The sequence below is a fragment of the Hylobates moloch genome, unplaced genomic scaffold (assembly GCF_009828535.3).
Source record: "Hylobates moloch isolate HMO894 unplaced genomic scaffold, HMol_V3 SCAFFOLD_6, whole genome shotgun sequence".
NCBI lineage: Eukaryota > Metazoa > Chordata > Mammalia > Primates > Hylobatidae > Hylobates > Hylobates moloch.
This window is the reverse complement of record NW_026652281.1, coordinates 108569135-108592180: the sequence shown is the minus strand read 5'-3', so window position 1 is coordinate 108592180 and position 23046 is coordinate 108569135. Positions and strand designations below refer to the sequence as shown.

Sequence of the window (23046 nt, the reverse complement as noted above, 5' to 3'; positions counted from 1 at the left end):
TTTTTTTTTTTAGTAGAGACGGAGTTTCACCATGTTGGCCAGGATGGTCTCAATCTCTTAACCTTGTGATCTGCCCGCCTCGGCCTCCCAAAGTGCTAGGATTACAGGCATGAGCCACCGCACCTGGCCAACAATTCTAAAAGGCGTATGCCCACATGCCCATTTTGCAGAAGAGAAAAACTGAGGCAGAGATAGGTTATATAATTTGCTCAAGGTCACACAGCTTATTCTGGGATTCACATCCAAGCAGCCTGATTCTTGAGTGCCCACTCTTAACCACTGAGTCATCCTGCCTCCCTAGGGGCTTTGGTGAATCTCTCAGCAAGGTGGATGGGTACCTCTAAAGCTAGCTTTTGATGACTTCTCCCCGCTAGTCTGTTCCTGCAAGTAACTCCAAACACATTCACCTCAGGCAAAGAACAAGTGGTTTTGGAACCTGCATTCTCTATTGCCCTTTTGAGACTCGCTCTGCGCTTGGCCCTCTCTCCAAGGGACAACCCTCTGTCTCCTCCTGGGTTCCCCTCTCACCCAGCGACCTCCTTTTCATTCTCACTTACCTCCTTGCCTTTCACTCTCCTCTTGGAAGGTGGTTCAGCTAACACTCATTAGCATATGTTAATGAGCGCCAATTCATGTCTCAGTCACTCCGTGGCAGGAGAGGGGAGAAAGGAGGGATGATGCCGTCACTCTGTGGGTAAGGTGTCTTACCTTACCACAAGGCCAGGACAGACCCCCAAGGGCTCAGACCGCAGGAGAGAATGGGGAGAGGGCCCAGCTCCCTGCTGGGGAGTCCTGTCTGCTGCCCTCAGGATGTGCGCTCAGTAGCTGAGTCTATTTTCTCTGAGACCAGCTCAGAACATCCCCAAGACAGAGTTGGACGTTGTTCTGTGCCCACTGGAGCAGGCACATTCCCACGATGTCCCTAGGTGGGCGTGGTTAAGACCTGGTACCGGTTGATCTAGTTCTGCCACCCCCTGGCCAAATGTCTAAAAGCCCCCCAGAGCGTGGCCAGGGTGAAGCAGGTACCAGGGGTGGAGGGAGGCTCCGAGGGGACGGATATACTAGGACCCAAACAGACAGTGGAAGCCCCCCACCCCCACCCCCACCCCCACGCCACTTCCATCGGAATCCTCCCGGGGCACTGCTGATTCCAGCTGCTCCCCACTAAAGCCTTGAGAACTCTTGGCTGCTCTGCAAGGCTGGGCCCCATGAAAGAGCCACGTGCGGCGTGCAAAGAGTGCTGAGTTCAAATTCTAGCCCTGCCACTAATTTGCTGGGCCAATCACTTAATCATCTTAAGTCGCAAGTACCCTTATCAGAAAAGTGGTCCCTGCTCTTCCTGCTGTGGAAGGATCAGGAGAGAGGAGGCACGACAGAGACCTAGTGAACTCCAAAGCCCGAGTGCTAAATATGTGTCAAATTTGTGTTAGTATTACTATTAGTGTTGTTACTACTGTTATTATTATTATTGCTACTGCCAGCAATAATAAGTGGTGGATGTACTCAAGACGGTCGGGAGGGAAGGCAAGGGCAGCCTCTCCCTCATTTTCACTGAAAAGCCTCCGGGTGTCCCTGGCCCGGCGCCGAGGGGTCTCAGCGCAGAAGTAAAGGCCCCATAGGAGTTCAGGCCGAGCCTCTCGCGCCGCCGCCCCCGCCGCGCCGCGCCCTTGCCCGATTCCCTGAGCGCGCGCGCCCCCTGCTGGCGGCCCGGAGAGGCCGCAGGCTCCAGAGCGTATATAAGGGCAGCGTGGCGCACAGCCCCAGCGCGAGTGCCAGAGCCCAGCCGGCGCGGAGCGGGAGCGGTGCAGGCTGAGGTCTCCGAGCGGTTCGCCATGGCTGGCCCGCAGCAGCAGCCCCCTTACCTGCACCTGGCCGAGCTGACGGCGTCCCAGTTCCTGGAAATATGGAAGCACTTTGACGCAGACGGTCAGTAAAGCTCCCAACTTCTGTGCCCACTGGCACCCAGGGGACCTGCGGTGAAGGGGGCAGGGGGCAGCGCTGAATGTGGGCAGGTGTACGTTTGCCCTCAGGAGGTGGTCTGGTCGTACAGCCTGCTGGGATAGGGGTCCCGGGTTTGGGAGACATCCGGCTGCGCTGGGCACAACTGTCAGTAACTTTCTTCCCTAACATAGATGACCCAGAGCCCACCTGCATTTGCACCTTTATTCTGAGCAAGTGGGAGCTTTCTCAGGGAGGTGGCCTGGGCTGAGAAGGCCTCCAGGTTCCCCCTGCTATCTCCCCCACCTCCCCTGCCTTCAGCTGCTCCAGCCACAGGTCTCAGAAGCCTACTCATTTTTTTCCTCCTCTTCCCTTTTTGTTGAATGCTAGGTTAGCCCCCTTACCCTGCTGGAGGCTGGGATAAATTAGGGGATCCTGAAGGGAAACTCGGCGTCCCCAGCTTGATTGACTGGGAGCAGGAGTGGAAAATGGCATTAGGGGCCCTGAACACCCCCCGGCTTCCTTTGTCCATTTTCCAGCCACCATGGGCATGTGGGTTTCCCAACACAGCAGCAGTGGGTGTGGTGGGGGCAGCGTTGGGGTGCCAGTCCTAGACCTGTTCCTCCATAGTGATAATCCTGGGTGCTTTTGGTGACTTCATCTCTGGGTAGGGGGAGGCACCACCCTAAGTACCTCAGTGACCAACCTCTGCTCTGTGTGGTCTTGACACTGACTCACCCAAAAAGCCAGGGCCAGACTGAATGACCTTTGGAGGTAGCCCCCAGCACTGGGATTCCAGAGTCTGTGGTGGTCTGACTCAGGCATAAAGGGTGGTCCCCCTTTAGAGGCTTTTGATATCACTACAGACTCTGTTTCTGTTCACTTCAAAAAAATAAGTGATCTGATTTCCCTCTCTACGCACAGACCTGGCTAAGATGAGCATCCAAAATGTCCTGGCATCTGAGACATTTTGTGGTGTCTGTAGCTACCCTCCCCTGGGGTAGCTAATGGCTCCTGGAGGGGCTGACCCCAAAGGGAGGCCAGCGGGAAAGGCTAAGACAGATACTGTCTCCAGAACACAAGTTCTTAACCACTGCGCTGCACAGCCCCCCCAGGGGGCCAGGCTCAGCCCTGTGGGCTCTGACACCTGTCATTCAGGCCCCTGTCCCAGATCTGTGTGGGGTGACAGGGAGTTTATCCTGGGGCCTGAGAGCAAGGAGGATGGAAAACAGAGGGGCATCAGGTGTGCCTCACTCCATTCTTCCCTCCTCCCTTCCTCAACTTGGCAGGGTGTGGAGGTGGTTGAACAGAGATCCTCTGCCCAGAGTGCTATGGGTAGGCAGGGGTTAATGTCTGGGGATGCTAATAGGTGAAATTTTGTTTCCTTGGAGCCAACTGAGAAAGCTGGAGGGGTAGGGGACTAAGCATTTGAATACCTGAGTTAGGACTGTGATCTGCCTATGAATTACTGATGGGGGTGGGTAGATTGTTAAATCTGTAAAATGGGGCTAAAGAGGGGTTGTATTTCCAATCCCCAGCTCCTGCCAAAAAATTCCCTTGGTACAAAGAGCTCTCCTAAGAGAAGTGCAGCCTTTTAGTATTCCAGATGACATGCACATTCCCTAAGGAGGCTCCTGCCGGTTTATCTGCACCAGAGACTTGTGTGATTCAAGGAAAGTTACCAAGCAGCCAAGGTTACACCACTGGCTTCCTGGTAGATGAGTCAGCTATAAACAGAGGACTCTACAGTTCTACTTTCCCCCATTCTCAGAGGGACAACCAAGAGCACCGTCCATAACCACGCAGATCCTTACGTTTATCTGAGACGTTGTACTTAAGCACAATTGCACCTTCTCAAGGTGTGAGACTGCTGGGCAGACCATGACTCCCCTTATACAGACGACGAAACAGACACAGGGGTTGACTTTTCCGAGGTCATGGAGCAAGTTACTGGTGGGGCTGGTTCCTGGCCAGTGTTTATTCCCCCACTCTGGTTCCTGAACACCTGCTTGGTTTGGAAAAGGGTTTTTTTCCATGTTGAGAGGTATAAGTCTCCCTCCCATTCCCCCAAAGTAAAGAACCCAACCCACCTTTGGGGGTGATGGGCAGTTTAGTGTATCCCAAAATGGGGTCCTTGGCTTGGCTAGAGTATAGTTAAGCTACCACCAAACCCAAGATCTTCAAAGCCTCCCAAAACCATTGTGCCTCTGGCTCCCTCCTGCTCCGGGGTGAAGGGGGAGCTTGATGCTTGCACCTTCTTGTCCATCAGGCTTCCACTGCCATCTCTACATCACAGCCTCAGGGAAGTCCCAAGGAAAGGCCATGGACCCGACAGAGAAGGAGGGCACTGAGGATTAAAATACCAGAGATGAGAGAGAGGTGACTTAGGAAAATACGTATACAGCCAAACTGGAATTCCACAAAAGGATCCAGAATTAGGCTTTGGGCGACCTTCCTCCCCTCCTGAACACCCAAAGGCTGCAGGTGAGCCCAACACCACAGTGCCTGAGGCACTCCAGCCCTGTTTAGGCCTCTCTCCTACCAATTCCGATTTCAACATGGGGTTTCTTCCCAATTCTAAGAGTGCCCCCCACCACTCACAATCTTAAAAATGCCGGAGAGAACTCTCCCTTGCAGCTCTCCAGGTCCCTGGAGTGGGCTCACTGAAGCCCAATTAACCACAGCCCCCAGAGAGTGGGAGCCACCTCCCCACCCCTTCTGGATGCTGGCTGGTAGTAAACAGGGACAAAGAGACCTTAGGAGGCAGCTGAATCCCAACGAGAGGGAGGATGGGGGCAGGAGGACCCTTAGCCCATTCCAAAACAGAAAAAGCCACCAGCACTCTAAAGAGTTGGGTTATTTTCAAAATTCTTATTAGCTTTGTGGTAGAGAAAGGAAGAAGCGTATGTTTGGAGAGTGAGAAACTAGGACTCAAAGAGGCAAAATTCTTTTCACAAGATCACACAGCAAAGCAGGAAGAGGTGAAGGGGGAACCAGGAGTCTGGTCTCCTAGTCCGCAATACCACTCCACCAACTCTGCCTCAGCAGTCAGCCAAGAGCATGCATTTGGGAGGGTTCCAACGTTGTCTCTCAAAGGCTGAGGTAGGGAAGATGACAGCCAAGCCCACCCAATGACCCTGGTGGGGTCTAGGGCTCTTCCACACATCACCTCCATGCTCCGAGTGGCCCTGACATGGCCTTACGTATCTGAGCCCATTGCTCTGTTGCTTCCTGGACACTTCTGTATCAGGAACTTTCCCCCTCTAAAGGATCCAGGTGGCTGAGGGATGCCCAGTTCAGAGTTCACACTGTCCTTTATTTGTGGTTCTGATTAGACAGGCCACCCGGCTCCTATTTTACTGACCATCTGCGAGCAGCAAAGTTGTGGCTCCAAAGAGAAATGCCTTAGCTTTTGCTACCCCTTTGAAAGCAACCAAGAATGTAAAGATAAGATGAGTTATCTTCCAGGGGCAAGCGGACATTCATGGGGCCAAGTTGAACATCCTACTCCCTTCCAAGAATCCAGCCTACATAGATATACTCGTATGTGCGCAGAAAGTTATATGAAGAAACATGTCTATTACAGTGTTCTTTGGAAATACTAACAATTTCGGTGGATGGAGGGGGGAATGTGCTTCACTGGGGGAAAGAAAAATAAATATAGTTATCTCTATGATGGGGTATGATAGAGCGAAGTGAAGCTTTTGTAGTGACATGGAAAAATGTCCAAAATGTATTATTAAGATATTGTTTAAAACTGTAGCAGAACACTATTATGATATGAGCCCATTTTTATTATGAATGATGTATGTATGTTGCAGGATATTTAGAAAAAGGCAACTGAATAATAGCGGCTCTCTCTGAAGAGTAGATGGGCCAAATGAAAGAGGATTTTCTTTCACTTTCTAAGTTAATTTCCGTAGCACTTGAAAATTTTACAAGAGCATCTATTTCCTGTGTAGTCAGCAAAACAATAAAGATATAAGAAGGGAGGCCAGGCACAGTGGCTCAGGCCTATAATCCCAGCACCTTGGGAGGCCGAGGCAGGAGGATCACTTGAAGCCGGGAGTTTGAGACCAGCTTGTGCAATACAGTGAGACCACCCCCCACACTACAAATGTAAAAATTAGCCAGGTGTGGTGGTGCACACCCGTAGTCCTAGCTACTTGACAGGCTGAGGCAGGAAGATGGCTTGAGCCCAGGAAGTCCAAGGCTGCAGTGAGCTATGATTGCACCACTGCACTCTAGCCTGGGCAACAGAGCCAGACCCTATCTTTAAAAACAGAACTAACTAACTAAATAAAGATATAAGAAGAAAACAATGTGATAGACACCTTTTCTTCCCTTGTAAGAAATATGTATATGTCTCCAAGTGGGGGATCTGCCTAGACTCTTCTGGGCTTCTGTCCACCTTCAAGTGGCCCAGGTGACGTAGGGGGTGCTCAAAGCCTCTCACAGGGACTGAGTCCTGTTCCTTATCTATGTGCACTCTGAGGATTTTGAAAATAACAACAGAGGCCACAAAAGGCTGAGGATGGCTCCGCGCAGGCTCCCATCTTCGCCCTCTGAAACCCAGTGACCTGGCAGAAGTCGTCTCCAAGCCCACACAACACTGAGGACCACTCAGGGCCAGACTGCAGTGCCCAGGCAGGCTCTTCCAGAGCACGGGTCACTGCTCATTTGTTTGTCCCTGGTTTAGGGAATGGGGAGGAAATTCAGAACAGCAGCACCTCTCAGAGATGAACGGGAACCTGGGCAACTGGCCTCGGGCGGCTGCATGAGAGGTCCTGCAGTACCAAAGTGAAAGACACGCTGAAATAGGGTCACAAAATATGTGATGTATATTAAGTGTTTATATAAATGACACAACAGTTACAATGCTATAAGGTAATCATAGGAGTTATCAAAACGATTGGGTCTTGGCCCATTAAAATCAACAGGGTCTGACACTGGGAACCAAGATTAAAGTTGTCAGAGGACAGCTTTCTCTGAACCCTGTTAGTAAACCTCTGGGGGTCTGTATACCTCTCAGCTGGGCATGGCGTGATGTCAGGATATGAGGCTGTCAGGGAACAGCCGCCTGACCCATCTGGGGTAGGCCCTGGAAAATGTCCCCACCCCACCTCTGCTCCCACCCCCAGCTCCCCGGTTGTTTCACTAACAGCGTCCTTGGGTTGTGGGGTGTCCATGTGCAGCAGCTCTACGCTGGGTACCTCCAGGTGGGCTCTTGCCTGCTATGGCTCTGCTTCTCAGACTCGGATTGTACCAGCCAGCAGCGGGGAGCAGCTGGTCTGTGAAGAGTTGGGGCTCCCGGGGGAGCCCGCCTAAGGGACCCATTTCACAAACAAGATGCCAGCCCTGCATTGCCAGGGCAGCTACCAGCCCAGCCGGGCCGGCTGTCCCTGCCCTGCTCAGCTTGTATATTCCCCTCCAGACTTCAGCAGCTTTACCAGCCAAGCCCCTGAGGGAAGTTTCCAGGGCTAAGGAGACCCCTCAGGGAAATCAATTCCAAAACCAAAGGAGCCAGAATTAATAGAGCAGGCCTGAGGCTCTTCAAGAACAGTGCCTCTCCAGCCCCAGCCCGCCGACGGATTGCATCCCAGGCCCTCCTTTGCCAAGCCGGCCCATCTGGGGCCTCTGGCTTCAGCCCTCCCCCTGTCCTTGTTGGCTCTCCACTATCTCCCCTCTCACCCAATCTGCCCTATCCTTCTGGCCTCCCTCATGCCTGGGACTTAGCCCAGCATTAGGCTGCCAGATGTCCACAGGTTCAGGGGACCCAGCCCAGCTCCAGAGCCACGGGTCCAAAGCAGCACAGCCCAGAAACACAGATTGAAATTCAAGTGCCCAAGCATTCAGCTGGTGGCTGGTAGCTCTTCACTCTGGGGCTTATTCTTTTTTCCAGAAGCCACTGGAAGAAGCGTGTGTGTGTGTGTGTGTGTGTGTGTGTGTGTGTGTGTGTGTGACAGAGAGAGAGAGAGAGAGAAGCCAGGACAAATGCAGATATGGACAGACATTGTCCCTGGGACAAATAGAAGGAGGCCAGGACCTCTGTCAGCTATGGCTGAATCTCCTTCCCCCTCCAATTCCTCCTTTCTAAGATGGGGTTGATAACTGCTTACCTGGCAGGATCGTAAAGAACAGATGAAGTGGGAAGCAGAAAGCTCTTTGTGAATGGTGTGCACCATGCAAAGCAGGATTAATACTGGGGCAGAACCTGGGGAAGCCAATTTCTTACCCCAAAGGGTAGGATTCGACTGTCCCAGAGGGTGCTCCAGATGGAGGTTAGAGGACTGTTTGCCTTCAATAAATCTGAACTCCAGATAGACCGACAAGTGGCCTGGCCGCCTGGATGCCTTCTGGTGCAGCTTAACGAGGAAATTCAGAAGGTGCGAACCTTCCCTCCTTTGACCTCTCTAATCTATGGACTGCGAGTGCTACACAGACTGGTGCACTAGAAGTGACTGGACACAACATCATGAGTGTGCTAGAGGGCTGGTTAGAACACAGGCTTCTGCGCCCCATCCCCAGAGACTCCGATTCTGTAGGTCCTCGGTCAGTCCTTAGAATTTGCATTTCTAAGAAGCCCCCAAGTGACACTCATGTGTCTGGCCTAAACCAAAATTTGAAAACCACTGAGCCAGTGCGTCTCAGATTTTAGCATATTGATGAATCACCAAGACAGTGTGATCAATAGATTGTTCGGCACCACCCCCCAGAGAAAGAGATTCAGTAGGTCCAAGGTGGGCCTGGGATTCTGCATTCCTAACAAGCACCCAGGTAGTTCCAATGCTACTGGTCCACAGACTGCACTTTGAACAGCACGCCCTTATGCTCCAATCCTACTGAATTAGAATCTCCACTTTAATAAGATCCCTGGGTACTTTTTATGTACCCTAAGGTTTGAGACATGCTGCTGTGAAGCAATTCCGAGCCTTGACTGTTCTGAGCTTTAGAATCACCTGCAGAGCTTTGAAAACATCCCCGTTCCCCCATCCATTAAATCAGAAATTCTGGGGATGGGGCCAAGGCAACAATGTTGTTCTCAGATATTCCCAGGTGATCCTAATACACAGCCTCAACTGAGAACCAGTATTCTTTTTTCTTTTTTTCCCTCTCTCCCTCATTTTTTTTTTTTTTTTTTTTGAGAGAGAGTCTCGCTTTGTCACCCAGGCTGGAGTACAGTGGCACAATCTCACCTCACTGCAACCTCCACCTCCTGGGTTCAAGCAATTCTCATGCGTCAGCCTCCCAAGTAGCTGGGACTATAGGCACATACCACCACACCCAGCTGATTTTTGTATTTTTAGTAGAGATGGGGTTTCTCCATGTTGGCCAGGCTGGTCTTGAACTCCTGGCCTCAAGCAATCCACCCACCTCAGCCTCCCAAAGTGCTGGGATTACAGGTGTAAGCCACCACACCTGGCTTGAGAACCAGTATTCTAAGGAAAGCAGTGGTGCTGGAACTCTTCAGGCTAATGGGTTTTCATCTATAAACTGATTTAGAGGAACTTAAGAGGAGGGAGTATAAATGGAAGGCAATATTTGTTCCTTCCTTTTATGTGAGATTTTACATCTTCCAGAGTGTTTCCACAACATTACCTTGTACGGCTCTCACCATAACTCTGTGGAGAGGGCATAAATAGTTATGCCCATTTTAGAGATAAAGAAACTGAGGCTCAGAGAGATTGACTTGCCCAACGTCACATGGACAGTCATAGAGCAGGCGGTAGAATTATTAATATTATTCCTCTTACTCAGGTACCTCTTACCTGTTCAACTCCTAGAAAATCTGAGTGTACATGGCTCAGGGAGAACAAAAGTATCCCTGAGGTCTCTTTTCACTGAGGGGTGAAGCCTCCTCTAGGCATGGCTTCCCAAGTGTCTGTGGTCAGATGAAGGGTAAAGAAGTATTGTCTCACATTAAATTGGGGGAAACTGAGGCACGATAGTGGTGAAGAATGGTAGCAAGAGTAGAATAAGGAAGGATGCAGGGTCCCTGGCTCTCACTTCGGCTCTGCTCCCTCATGTTCACAGGATGTGGTTTGATGAGAGGTTAGAAGTGACGGTTGCCATGGTAACCACATCTTTATCGCTGCCCATCCGCATGAGCCTTGCTTGGTGACCAGTCACCCCACCCGCTGCAACAGGGTCATAGAAACAGCAGACCATTCACTCAGTGCCGATGTCCTCCTAGAAGGGTGTCCACCAGCCCCTCCTCTACCCCAGCCTCCGGCGATAAGGGCCTCCTGGAGATGGATGGGGAGTTGCTTTGAGGGAAGCCAGAGCAGCGAAGGCCATTTTCCATCCACAGTTGAGGGCTGGGTGTGGAGTGTCTCTTCTGGGCCCTGCAGCACCACCTGCCAATATCTCCTCTGTTCCTCACTGTCTGCCATCAGCTGCCTGTCTGCCTGCCTCTCCCAGGCTGACCATTGATGCTCTTGGGAAATGGGCCCACGTCTAAAACTTGGTGATAGCTCCCTGAGCACCAGGCACAAAGTGGAACTGTGGCTCAGTTCAAAAACATCAAGGCTCATTGCATTGAACCACATTTCTCCCTTTTGTTGAGGTGCCCAGAGGGAGGTGGTGGAATTCCTAGTGTGGGGAGGGGGCTTCCTCCTGCCCCGGGAACCTCCTGCTGCCTGTGCTGCACAAGCTGAATTCAGGGAGGCGGCTTCTCTCCACAGGGCTGCCCTTCTAGCTCCTGGACCCCTTTCCCTGCCTCCAGTTTTCCTCCTTCCTTTCTCTGCCCCCTTCCCAGAGGCTGAGGCTTCTTGGGAAGTCTTCCCTGCTCGTCGTTTCCGAGAAGCCCTGGAAGTCGATCTCTACTCTATGACCCCATCATTCCTTCATTGCTCTCGACACTGGAAACATCATGTTTAAATTCATTTCCTTGCTTATTGTCTGTCCCCTGCCCCACCCACACCCCATTACAGCATAAGCCCCACCATGGCAGGACCTAGCTGGCCTTTGCACCTCCGGTGCCTGTACAATGCAGATGCTCAATAAAGATTCCTCCAATGGCCTAGGCAGGTGGCTCATGCCTATAATCCCAGCACTTTGGGAGGCCAAGACAAGTGGAGGAGTTAAAGACCAGCCTGGGCAACATGGCAAAACCCTGTCTCTACCAAAAACAAACAAACAAAAAATTATTCAGGCATATGCCTGTCATCCAAGCTACTTGGGAGGCTGAGGTGGGAGGATGGCTTGAACCCAGGACATTAGGCTGCAGTGAGCCGTGATCCAGTCACTGCACTCCAACCTGAGTGACAGAGCAGACCCTGTCTAAAATAAAATAAAATTAAATTAAATTTAAAAATTCCTTGAATGAATGAATGAATGAGTGAATTAAGCCTGGATCAGGAATTAGGACACCCTGGCTGTGTGGTCCTGAGCAAGTTGCTTGCCTTCTCTGTCCTGCACCTCAGTGTCTTCTGTCACCAGAAGAGGATTCTACTCTGCCATGCCCGTGTGTCTGGAAAGATTATGTGTGGGTTCATTTCCCTCCACAGCAACCCACACAGGCCTTACCCATAGTGAGGGCTCAAATTATCTGCTGGAGCAAAGAAAGAAGGCAAAAGCACTTTGAAAAGTTAGAGACATTCCACTGACCTTCAGAACTTTCCTGCTGGGTGAGGCACTGGCTGCTTGTCTGAGTTTCTTGAGGTTGTTAAACCTCCTTCAAACCTTTCTAGAAAAAAAGATGGAGTAAAAATAAATACTTATTCTTTCTAAGTCCCAGAAAAACTCCAAGGAAAAGGTGGCCCCTAGAGATCTGTACTTTTCTTCTTTGGGTTCAGATCGTTCAGTGGGGTGGGGCTCCGTGCTAGCCTTGCCTGCTCTAGCCTCCCTCTGCGCCCCTAAATCTTTCCAACCTAAAGAAAGTAGCCCAGGGCCAAGGTGTTTGCAGCACGGGCGGGAGGCACAAACAGTGGCCATAATGGCAGTGTCCACCGGCGTGTTTGAGGCTCACTGCAGGCCAGCGCTGCGAGTGTATTATTATCCTCTTTAAGCTTCATGGCAGCTGCATGAGGAGGGTGCTATCATTGTCCCCATTTCATAGGAGAAGAAACTGAGGTTCACAGAGGTGGTGTCCTCTAATCTGGGTACAGCAGAGGGAGGAGAAGAACCAGGTGTCGGTGCCTCAGCAAGAAAGGCCAATCACTCTGCCTACCCCCTAAATGGTAGGTGAAGGGGCCAGAGAAGAAATGGCAGAACATTGAGGACCTGGTGCAAAACAGGGTTCCACAGAGGGGTGAGGGACCCTGTTCAGAGAGCTAAGTGGAGGCGGCTCTTGGAAACATACCATGCTGCTCTGCGGGCTTCCCCCACCCAGTTCCTTTCAGCCACCTCCCGATACACTCATGAAACAGACACACACTCACTCCTGTGTCTGCCCAGCCCTGGCTCCTGTGGCCTCTGCTTCACCGAACCATGCCACGCACTCGTGGTGCCAGCTATGAGCTCCCATCTCCTGCCCTAGCCTCGGGCTTCTGGAATGCAGATGCACCCAGGGCTGAGCTCAGCTTTCCACCTCCCCGTCTGACTCTACAAAGCCTCTGAGGAGAAGAATGTGACTTTACCTTCTCAGTCACGAAGAAATTGCACCTCAGCGATAGGAGAATAGCCAGATTGCTGCAGGGAGTAACCAGGAAGAGAAAAATTATTCATTCTTCCAACTCAGAGCATCATCAACTAGACGAATGTCTTTTTGCCTAGAAAGCCCATCTCCCTCTCCCTCACTCCCCTACTTTAGCCGGCCTCACAGGAACCACACTCTTCTGAAATTCCAGTTCTCCTAAGAAGCTTTACAAACATCCTAGAAGGAAAATAACCACCCCATCCTAGGATAAAAGGGAACTCAAGTCTCTGCCAGCCCATTACAATCACGTCTTTTTCCTGCAGACAAAAATACATAATTTATCTCATGTGATTCTTGCCATACAATATTTATTGTGGCATATTCTTCACTCGAGAGTGCCTCTAAGTTTATTCAGAATTTAAATTCTCAGGGGGCCCTAGGAGGAGAGGCTGAGAAAAGCCTCCCCCCGCAACCCCTCACAGAGGCCAGGGTAAATGCTCCTTTCTTTTCTCTGTTGCGTTTGTAATTCCATTTGCCGTTGGTGAAAGCTACCACCTCCCTTCCCATTCGAGTTGAATCTCCTCTACGGGAATCTTGATCAATGGCTTTAGATCAAATTTGGAACTTGACGTTAGGTCAGTGGGTTTCAAACTTTGCTGCACAGGAAATCACCTGGGAGTGTAAAAAAAAAAAAACGAAAAAAAAAATCATGGTGCTTAGTTCACACCCCAGACAAATTGCATCAGAAAGTCTAGAGGTGGGGGCCAGATATCCATATTTTTTTTAAGATCCCTGGGAGCCAGTTACCTGTAGTCCCAGCTACTTGGGAGGCTGAGGCAGGAGGATCACTTGAGCCCAGGAGTTTGGGGCTGTAGTATGTTATGATCACGCTTATGAATAGTGCTGAACTCTAGCCTGGGCAACACAGCAAGACCCTGTCTCAAAAAAAGGAAAAATCCCCAGGAGATTCTTTGCCACAGCAAAGTCTGGGAGGCACGGCCTGAGCCCTGCCTGATTTCCCACCCACAAATGCCTCCTTCCCCATCACAGCACTGACCAGTGACCTTGACCATGCATTCAGCTCAGTCCTGGTCTCTAGACCATCCGCGCTCAAGGTATGAGAGCCTAAAGGACCTCTCACTACTTACGTCATCTCGCAAGTCAGGCTGTGACCTCGGGACCTGGTTCTGATCACTGCACTTTTCCCACAGATTCATTCCCACCTTAGGCACGGGTTCTGGTAATGGAACTCAGTAACAACATTTATGCTGCACTCATAATGACTAGAGGATGGGCTTTCCATACAAAATCCTGTTTAATTATAATAACCCACTTTGCAGATGAGATGGGTTCAATAACTGTCTCAAAGTCACACTGTTGGTAAGTACAGCAGAACCAGGCTTTAAATCTGCATCCGCAGGCCTCAGAGCCTCCTCTCTTCATTACCAGGTGGGATGCCTCTCCTACCCTTGATCCCTGTGACCAAGTCTCAGGTGGGGTGGGGGGTGGCAGGTGACATCCCATAGGACAGATGCCCTGTGGTTCTCTCTTTTCTGGGCCCTTCTGTTTTTGTTTCCTAGGACTGTCATAGCAAGGCACCACAAACTGGGTGACTTAACACAACAGAAATGTATTCTCTCACATTTCCAGAGGCTAGAAGTGTGAAATCAATGCGTCGGCAGGCTCTGCTAGAGCTCTGAGGGCGAATCTGCTCCCTGCCTCCCTCCTGGCTTCTAGTGGTTGCTGGCAGCCCACAGTGTTCCTTGGCTTGTACACACATCACACCTGGCCTCTGCCTCCATCTTCACGTGGTCTTCTTCCTGGGTGTCTGTGTCTCCACGAGGCCTTCTTATAAGGACACCAACCACTGGATTTAGGGCCCACCACAGTCCAGTATGACTCATCTTCACTAATGACATCTGCAATGACCCTGTTTCCAAATAAGGTCCCATTCTGGGGGAGCACTCCAACCCACTACACCTTCTGAACCCCAGGGACCCCAGTTCTGCCTCTGACCAGGGCCTGCCACTTGCTGACGACCTGTCACACCTCCGCCACTTCGTGCTTGCCCAGACATTAAGGACAGATTCGGAAGCTGCCAGCTTCTGCTCTCCTCTGTCCTCTCGGACCTTGTGCTAGTTCCTCCCAGTATTATCTAGCTGCTGAATGTACGTTGTTCATCTTGGATCTCTAGGTGCAAATGCCCTGAGGGCTGGACCCACACCCCTAGCTCCACTGGCCTAGACACCTGCCTGTGGGCCAGCTTGGAGAAGACATTCTCCACAAGGCCCCAGACATGCCCACCCCATGCCCCCCTTACTATTTAGTGCTGAGATTGATTTTTTCTCTCTCTCTTTACAGGAAATGGGTATATTGAAGGTAAGGAGCTAGAAAACTTTTTCCAAGAGCTGGAGAAGGCAAGAAAAGGCTCTGGCATGGTAAGCCCAGCCCGTCTCCCATTGTTTGGGATTTTCCTGACCTATGCCTTTGAGCATGCTGTGTCCCAGTTATGTATGCCATGAGCAGGCTTCATATCACTGGTCTTGACACAGCATTTTATTTGTAAGGATGAAAAATAGACTATCCCCTAAGAGTACCCCATCTGAATATCCTTGGGTGTCTCGGATTGAGGGGTATTCATGAGTGGACACCAGGGGTTGATGAACCCTCCTGCAAAGCTGCAAAGCTTTATGTCTGTGTATGTATCTATTAATATATATGTAGTATTTTTTTCCCTAGGGACAGAGTCCATAGCTTCCCTAAAGTGCTTAGGGGTCATGATTCCAGATTGGATGCCCAGGAGGTTTCAAGTGCCCTGATTCTAGACCAGAGTTTCTCAGCCTCAGCACTGCACTGTTGGCATTTGAGGCTGAATAATTTGTTGTGGGGGCTGCCCTGTGCATTGTAGGAGTTTAGCAGCATCCCTAGATCTACCCATGAGATGCCACTATCATCCTCCTTCAAGCTGTGACAATCAAAAATGTCTCCAAACATTGCCAAATGTCCCTTTGGTGGGAGACTGGGGGCAGAATCGTCCTCAGAAGAGAACCACTGTTCTAGACCAACATGGGCTAGAATCCCCAGCAAGGAACTAGAGGAAAATTGAGGATTGCTCTCAGCCAGTATCTGAACCAGACAGCACTGGCTGGCCTCATTCGTGGTGGTGTCACGACCTTCTGAGCCTGCCCAAAGTGACTCCAGATCACATCCCAGCCCCTTAGTGACAGGAATGTTGCTTTCTCTGGTGCCAACATGGCACTATTGAGTTTGCTAAAGCCTTTTGGGGGAGGTATTTGAAATACTGCAAAGCTCAGGTGATTGGAACTAGTCTGCTGTGATTCCCGTGTCTGGTTCTGGAGTACATGGAGTCAGCCCCACACCCTCCCATCAGCTCCCTCGGGTCCTCTGGAGGCGTCTCTCCTCTACCCTGCTGCGTGTCTGTTGGCCAATCCAGTTTATTTGCAGCTCTTCAGGGAGCAGTTTGGGAGATGAGTCACAAATCCGCCGGTGAGCTCCTGGTTCAAAGCTCGGCAGAGCGCCCCAATGAGAAGGAGGTCAAAGTGATGGGCTTAAAGGGTTGGAGGCGATTCATGGGTTTGTTTATCAACAGTTCTCCCATCAACTCCTCGGATAATGAAGCCTGGATCACAGAAAGCATGGGCTTCAGAACTGACCCTGGGATCATGGGCTAGTCAGAGAAATGTGTTTTTATGAAGTGCTTTGCATCTAAAATCCTTCTCTTAGTCATTCTCTTCCTCAGATGTCATCTGGGTAATTTTCAAGTCTGTCAACAATCCCAACTGATGTCATCCAGGACTGGTTCTCAGAGCAGCTGTTATATGGTAGAAAGAATATTGGCCTTGGAAGCAAAAGCCATGAGTTCAAATTCTGGCTATACTCACTGGGTGCCCTCTAGAGAAGTCATCTCGGCCTCCATTAGTGTGTCAAATGGAAGGGCTACTAACTTCACAGGAGCTACTGTAAAACTTAAATAAGATGGCCACATTTGTGACAAGTGCCTGGGATCAGACTGTGTACCTTTGTAAATATAAACAAATACTGATAAACAAATAAATATTGACAAATTGATACTAATTCCAAAAGTAAAAAGCAATCAGAGGGATTCAGGAGACTCTCAGAAGTGGTAGGATTTCCCTTGGCCCAATCCCGGGGAGCACACAATTCACATGGAAGTCATCAGCTGAGTGACGCAGAAACATCAGCCCTGCAAGGTGGGCTCATCATTGATTAGGGAGAAGGAAGAGCTCCTTAATGCAAATAATTAATCAGCACTATCTCAAATCAGGGGAAGGTCCGAGAGCTTCAAGTCTATATTTAAGATAGGCAGCTGGGGGCTTGAAGGAATGTTTTAAGTTCTTTGCTTTCTAGTAGTCAGAATAATTGGGTGGACTATTTAAATTACCCTTCAGCTACATGATGACCTCCTCCTCATGTTCCTCCTGGCATGAAAATCAAGAGTGAAAATATTGTGGAATTGCCAGTTAGCCTTTAAAGAAGAAAATGAGCAATCCACCTTGCTGTAATGAAGTGCTTAGAACCTACTGGGGGCACTGGATTAAGTTCAGTTTGATTACAACCTGCTTCAGTAAAATGTTGAGGCCTTAGTTCTCACATCTGAGTGATGGGAACAAGTCCAAACCCTTTCTACAGAGTTGTAGCTTAATCCATCTCAAAGGCAGCAGGGCATGTTTGATTACGTGCCACAGCCTGGCCATGTGTCCTTTGAAATTTATATGACTGAGCCTTGAAGAAGAGATGACTTGATTTGGAGGGGACCTGGAAAGGAAAACAACACAGCTCTGATCAATCAGAGCATCAGCACAACTTGGTTCTGCTTCCACTTACCCAGGATGCAAATGATTTCCAAGCTTCCTGCTCTGAGATCATGGTTCACATGAGATACAGCAGCAAAAATCAGCCCCCTTTGTCTTTCCACAGATGTCAAAGAGTGACAACTTTGGAGAAAAGATGAAGGAGTTCATGCAGAAGTATGACAAAAACTCAGATGGGAAAATCGAGATGGCAGAGGTGAGCCCTGCCTCGCTGGTTAAGAGCTGTGTGGGAGGGGCCCTGGGTCCCCTGTGCCTCTCCCAGGCATGAGCATCCTGCTGAGGATTGGAGTGAGGTGGGGGCCTCAAAGCTCCTGCACCTCCAGCACTTGGGCTGACCAAAGAGAACAACAGGGACTTTTCTTGTGTGTCACCCAAGGAAGGAGGAAGCGACAAACAATGACCAAAGATAGGGGTGGAGACCTTAAATGCCCACAGGGGCCAACAGGTATTGTAACCGAGTGTCAAGCCCAGCTGAAGACACTAGGGAGGCTGAAGACAGGTGAACAGGAGACTCCATGCCCCACCTAAAGGCATCCAAAGGCATAATTTTTAAAAGTTATATACATAATTTACACACATATAAGATATACCTTTATAATTCACATCGGTAATTTACATATATAAACATATAATTTGCACATAACATAATTTACACATATCCATATATACACATATACATTCATATATGCACACGTATATACGCATACACACACTCACACATACTCATATACAGGTGCATGTCAAACACCTCTGGTAATCAGTGACCACAGTCAAGGGCTCAAGAGTGCTGGCTGGACTCCATGGCCCATGTCTGTAATCTCAGCACTTTGGGAGGCTGAGGCAGAGGACCCTTGAGGTCAGGAGTTTGAGACCAGCCTGGGAAATATAACAAGACCCCATCTTTACAAAACATATAGATAAATAAATAAGAATGCTGATGGTGGCACAGGCATTAGGGCACAGCTTCACCCAGGGTATATTGTTGGGATACTGCCTTAGATGGGGTGCCTGAGACAGAGATTTGAGTGGAAGTGGCTTACTGAGGCAGAGCTCTCCAGAGAAGGGCAGCAGGAAAAGGCAGGGGATAGAGCTGTGCGAGGATGCGGTCTCGACTGGAGCCTCGCCTTGGCTAGGCTTATAGGGACTCTTGTGTGTGGACTGTGCCACAGAGTGGGTCCCACCTTGAGGCAAGGGGGCTGGTCTGTTGTACCCCTGTGTCAATCAGTCATTGGATGCAGGCTGCCCCTCTTTGGGCTAGGAGGGGACCTGTGGAACTTCCCCAGCGGGGCAGCTCTGGTCTGGCTGAGGGCAGTTCTCGTGCAGGGGCAGGGCTGAGCTGTTAGCAGTCTGACTTCATAGCAGCTGAGGGGTGGCCACCAGCCTAGATATAGAGGAGCAGGGAGAGGCACCAAGAGTGGCCACTTTAGATGCCCATGCTGATTCAAGGGGGCTTAAACCAAGCAGACTTTTTCTCTAAAAATACAGATTAAGGTAAGTGTGTTAGGGTTTGTGGGCCATCCGGTCTCTGCCACAGCTCTTCAGCTCTGCCACTGTAGCATAAAAGCAGCCACGGGTGGTATGTCAATGAGTGGGTGTGGCCACGTCTTATAAAAGTTTACAAACAACTCCTGGGCCATACTTGGCCTGAGGGCCATAGCTTACCATGAGAGGCTTCTAACAGAAAGGCCAGGGGTAGGGTTGGTTCCAGGTGGAAGCCAGGGCTCCTGCTCTGCCTCCCTGCAGTTCTCTTGGTTCTGTTCTCTGCCCTCAAAATACCTTCATCCTCAGGCTGCTAGCAAGATGGCTGCCACAGCGTCAGGCATCACATCCACATACGCCCACATGCATCCACATACACCCACATACAACCACATGCATCCACATTCAACCACATGCATCCACATTCAACCACATACATCCACATGCACCCACATACATCCACATGCAATCACATACACCCACATACATCCACATCCAATCACATATATCCACATACAGCCACACACACCCACATACATTCACATACAACCACATGCAGCCACATACACCCACATCCATCCACATACAACCACATGCACCCACATACACCCACAAACATCCACATGCATCCACATACAACCACATGCCCCCACATACAACCACATCCAACTACATACATCCACATACATCCATATACAACCACTGTCCAGGTGCAGAAAGGGCCCCTCTTAAGTGCAAGGAAATGTTCCCAGAAGTACCCACGGCAGCCCTTCCTGGACATTTCATTGGTCAAAACTGGGTCACACACCTATCTGTAAGCCAATCACTGGCAAGGAGAATGGGAGGCTCACACTTCACCAATGTAGACTCATCAGGATTGGCCTGTGACACAAGTGTTCCAGGAGCAAAAAAGGGGGCAAGGGCGGTTGGGTAGGCAGCCAGCAGTGCTTACTGTAAGACGGTACCTGCATTTTTCAAAAATCGAATTGTTGCAGTATCAATTTACATACAATAACTGCATCTATTTGAAGTGTAAAATTCCTTGAGTTTAGATTTTAGGCCATGAAATCGCCACCCCAACAAAGATATAGCCTTTCTATTACCCCCCTAAAATGTTCCTCTAGCCTGGTGCAACCCCTCTTACCCCAGGCAACCACCCATCTACTTAGATGAGTTTGCATTTTTCAGAATTTTACATACATGGAATCATCTATTAAGTATTCTTTTGAGTCTGGGTGCTTGCATTTTAAAGTAGCACCACTTTTTCCCCCTCCAATTGCTCATCCCCTAAGGGTGGGACGACTCAAAACACTTCTCTGAACATCTTTCTTTCCCTTTGAAAGACTGCCGGCACCCGTTCTCAAGGAAGGAAGCAAAATGCAATTCCCACACTGCCCTGCCACTGGCCCTTTCCATCCTTCTTAGGGGAAAGTCTGCTCTGCTCCCTGGCAAGTCCCTCCTTAACGTTAGTGTCGCTCTCTGTATCTTCACAGCTGGCGCAGATCCTGCCAACTGAAGAGAACTTCCTTCTGTGCTTCAGGCAGCACGTGGGCTCCAGCGCCGAGTTTATGGAGGTGAGGCCAAGGCACCACCTTCTTATTAAGCATTGGGACCTGCCTTCCTCCTGTGTTCAGAGCCAGGCCCACCTTCCTGCCTGGTAATGGTCCCTGGGAGATGCTAAACCCCTTAGAGCTCTGCTACTCAAAGTGTGGTCGTGGACCGGCAGCATCAGTATCACCTGGGTGCCTGTTAGAAAAGGAGAAAGGGGCCAGGAGTGGTGGCTCGCGCCTGTAATCCCAGCACTTTGGGAGGCCGAGGCAGGTGGATCACGTGAGGTCAGGAGTTTGAGACCAGCCTGGCCAATGTGGCAAAACCCCATCTCTACCACAATACAAAAAAGTTAGCCTGGCGTGGTGGCGGGCACCTGTAATCCCAGCTGTTCGGGAAGCTGAGGCAGGAGAATCACTTGAACCCGGGAGGCGGAGGTTGCAGTGAGCCGAGATAGCACCATTGCACTCTCAGCTTGGGTGACAGAGAGAGACTCCGTTTCAAAAAAAGAAAGAAAGAAAAGGAGAAAGGCCTGTAATCCCTACTCAAGGAGGCTAAGGCGGGAGGATCTTTTGAGGCCAGGGTTTCAAGACCAGCCTGGGCAACATAGTGAGATCTTGTCTCTACAAAAATAAAAAGCTACCATAGTGAACAGGAATTAAAAAAAAAAAAAAGATAAAAAACTTAGTGGGATATGGTGGTGCACACCTGTAGTCCCAGCTTTTCAGGAACGCTAAGGCAGGAAGATCAGGAGTTCAAGGCTGATGATCACACCACTGCCCTCCAGGCTGGGCCACAGAGCAAGACCCTATCTCAAAGAAAAAACAAAAACAAAAAAAAAGGTAGACAGACTCCCTGATCCAGTGAATCTAAAGCTCCATTTTAACAAGATCCCCAGATGATGCGTATGCACATTAAAATGTAGGGAATAAGATGAGAAGTAAGCTTGGGTCAAGTACGCTTGGGATATACTGTGTACATGCATCTCTCATTTGGGGATCTGTTGTGGTAATTTGCATATTACAGGCTCTGAGAAATCAAGCAATAAAGAAAACTGTGCCGCCCAGTTTGGCTCCAGGATCTCATGCCACTCAATAATAATGTTGTGTCTCTCGAAGTCAGAGTTCCAAGAAGCAGGCTAGGGAAGGATGGACTTATGTACAATTCTATAGCTAGAAAAGTCCAGTGAGGATTCCAGTTTTTGGTATCTTCCACGTTTCATCTTTGTCTATGATAAGGTTTTGGTTTTCCTTTTTAAAATTAGCATTCCTGGCTGGGCACTGTGCCCCACTCCTGTAATCCCAGCACTTTGGGAGGCCAAGGCAGGTGGATCAGTTGAGGTCAGGAGTTTGAGGCCAGCCTGGGCAACATGAAAAACCCCATCTTTACTACAAATGCAAAAATTAGCTGGGCATGGTGGTGCATGCTTGTAATCCCAGCTACTCAGGAGGCTGAGGCAGGAGAATCGCTTGAACCAGGCAGGCAGAGGTTACAGTGAGCCAAGATTGTGCCACTGCACTCCAGCCTAGGTGACAAAGACTCTGTCTCATAAATAAATAAATTAATTAATTAATTAAAATTCGCATTCCCCTCTTGGCAATATAATTTCCTTGAGATCTTCATGTAAAATATGATGTTCAAATTCATGTCTCTTGAGTAATATTCACCTGATAAATTGAACCATATGAAATTGCTGATATTTAACGATTTTTTACTTACAAAAAGTGGAAATTCTATGTAGTTCAACCAAATATATTACTAATCCTGATGTCCAGCAAAATACCAATTATTTCTTGCTCTCTTTCTGGGACTCTGCACTCTAACCATTCAGCATATGCATCCCTCAGAGTGAAATTCAACCCATACCCACCTCACGATCTGCCTGCTCTGATAAATAATGACTGGCCCTCAACGTGACTCTCTTTGCCGTTCTTCGGGGTTAAATCCATTTCCAGCCACCGGTAATCCCCTCTCCGTGATCCACTGCCTGTAACAACTGGAGAGCTGGCCCGGAAGCCTGCGTGGCAGCAAGCTCCCCTCCTGGGCAGACAGTCAGTGAGAAAGAACCAGTTCTCAGGGTGGAAGAGTCATTTTTTAAGTGACAGCTTGCCTGAGCATCAGAGATGGATTTAATTTTATGGTGCTTTAAAAGATTTTTCTCCAGTTTTTTCAAGATGGCAAGATTCCACAAGCTGATAATTGACATTCTGGCTTCTGTTCTTAGTCCTTCTCTAGCCTGCCTGGGAGAAAAAAAGTTCTGCGTATCCTTATAACTTGTCAGGGTGTTGCTTTTGTATCAAGTTTTCCAACTATAGAAAAGGGAGCATTATGCCTGACTCCTTTGCTGATAGAGAGACAGCCAAAAATTGGCCTCTATTCCACCTCTGGTCTGGAAACAGGGATGGTAGCAGCTTGTAGGGGGACAGGGATGCTTACAGAGGAGCTAAAAGCATCTCCCCGGACCCTTTTCTCTTTCTCTTTCTCAAAATCATTAGTGGCTTCTCTCTGTGCAGCTGACAGGATTTCTTTTTTTTTTTTTTTTTTTTTTTTGAGACAGAGTCTTGCTCTGTCGCCCAGGCTGGAGTGCAGTGGCGCGATCTCGGCTCACTGCAAGCTCCGCCTCCCAGGTTCACGTCATTCTCCTGCCTC

At 49.6% G+C, this 23046-nt stretch overlaps 1 protein-coding gene across 1 annotated transcript in view; it reads left to right on the top strand.

Annotated features, from left to right (window-relative positions):
- The first annotated feature begins 1779 nt into the window (after positions 1-1779).
- Positions 1780-23046, top strand: part of CALB2 (calbindin 2) — a 37269-nt gene continuing 16002 nt past the window's right edge. The window contains exons 1-4 of the mRNA XM_058440382.1: positions 1780-1926; positions 14879-14955; positions 17477-17566; positions 20343-20477. Of these exons, the coding sequence (XP_058296365.1) occupies positions 1833-1926; positions 14879-14955; positions 17477-17566; positions 20343-20477 (396 nt within the window). The 5' untranslated portion in view covers positions 1780-1832. The remainder of the gene's footprint in view (positions 1927-14878; positions 14956-17476; positions 17567-20342; positions 20478-23046) is intronic.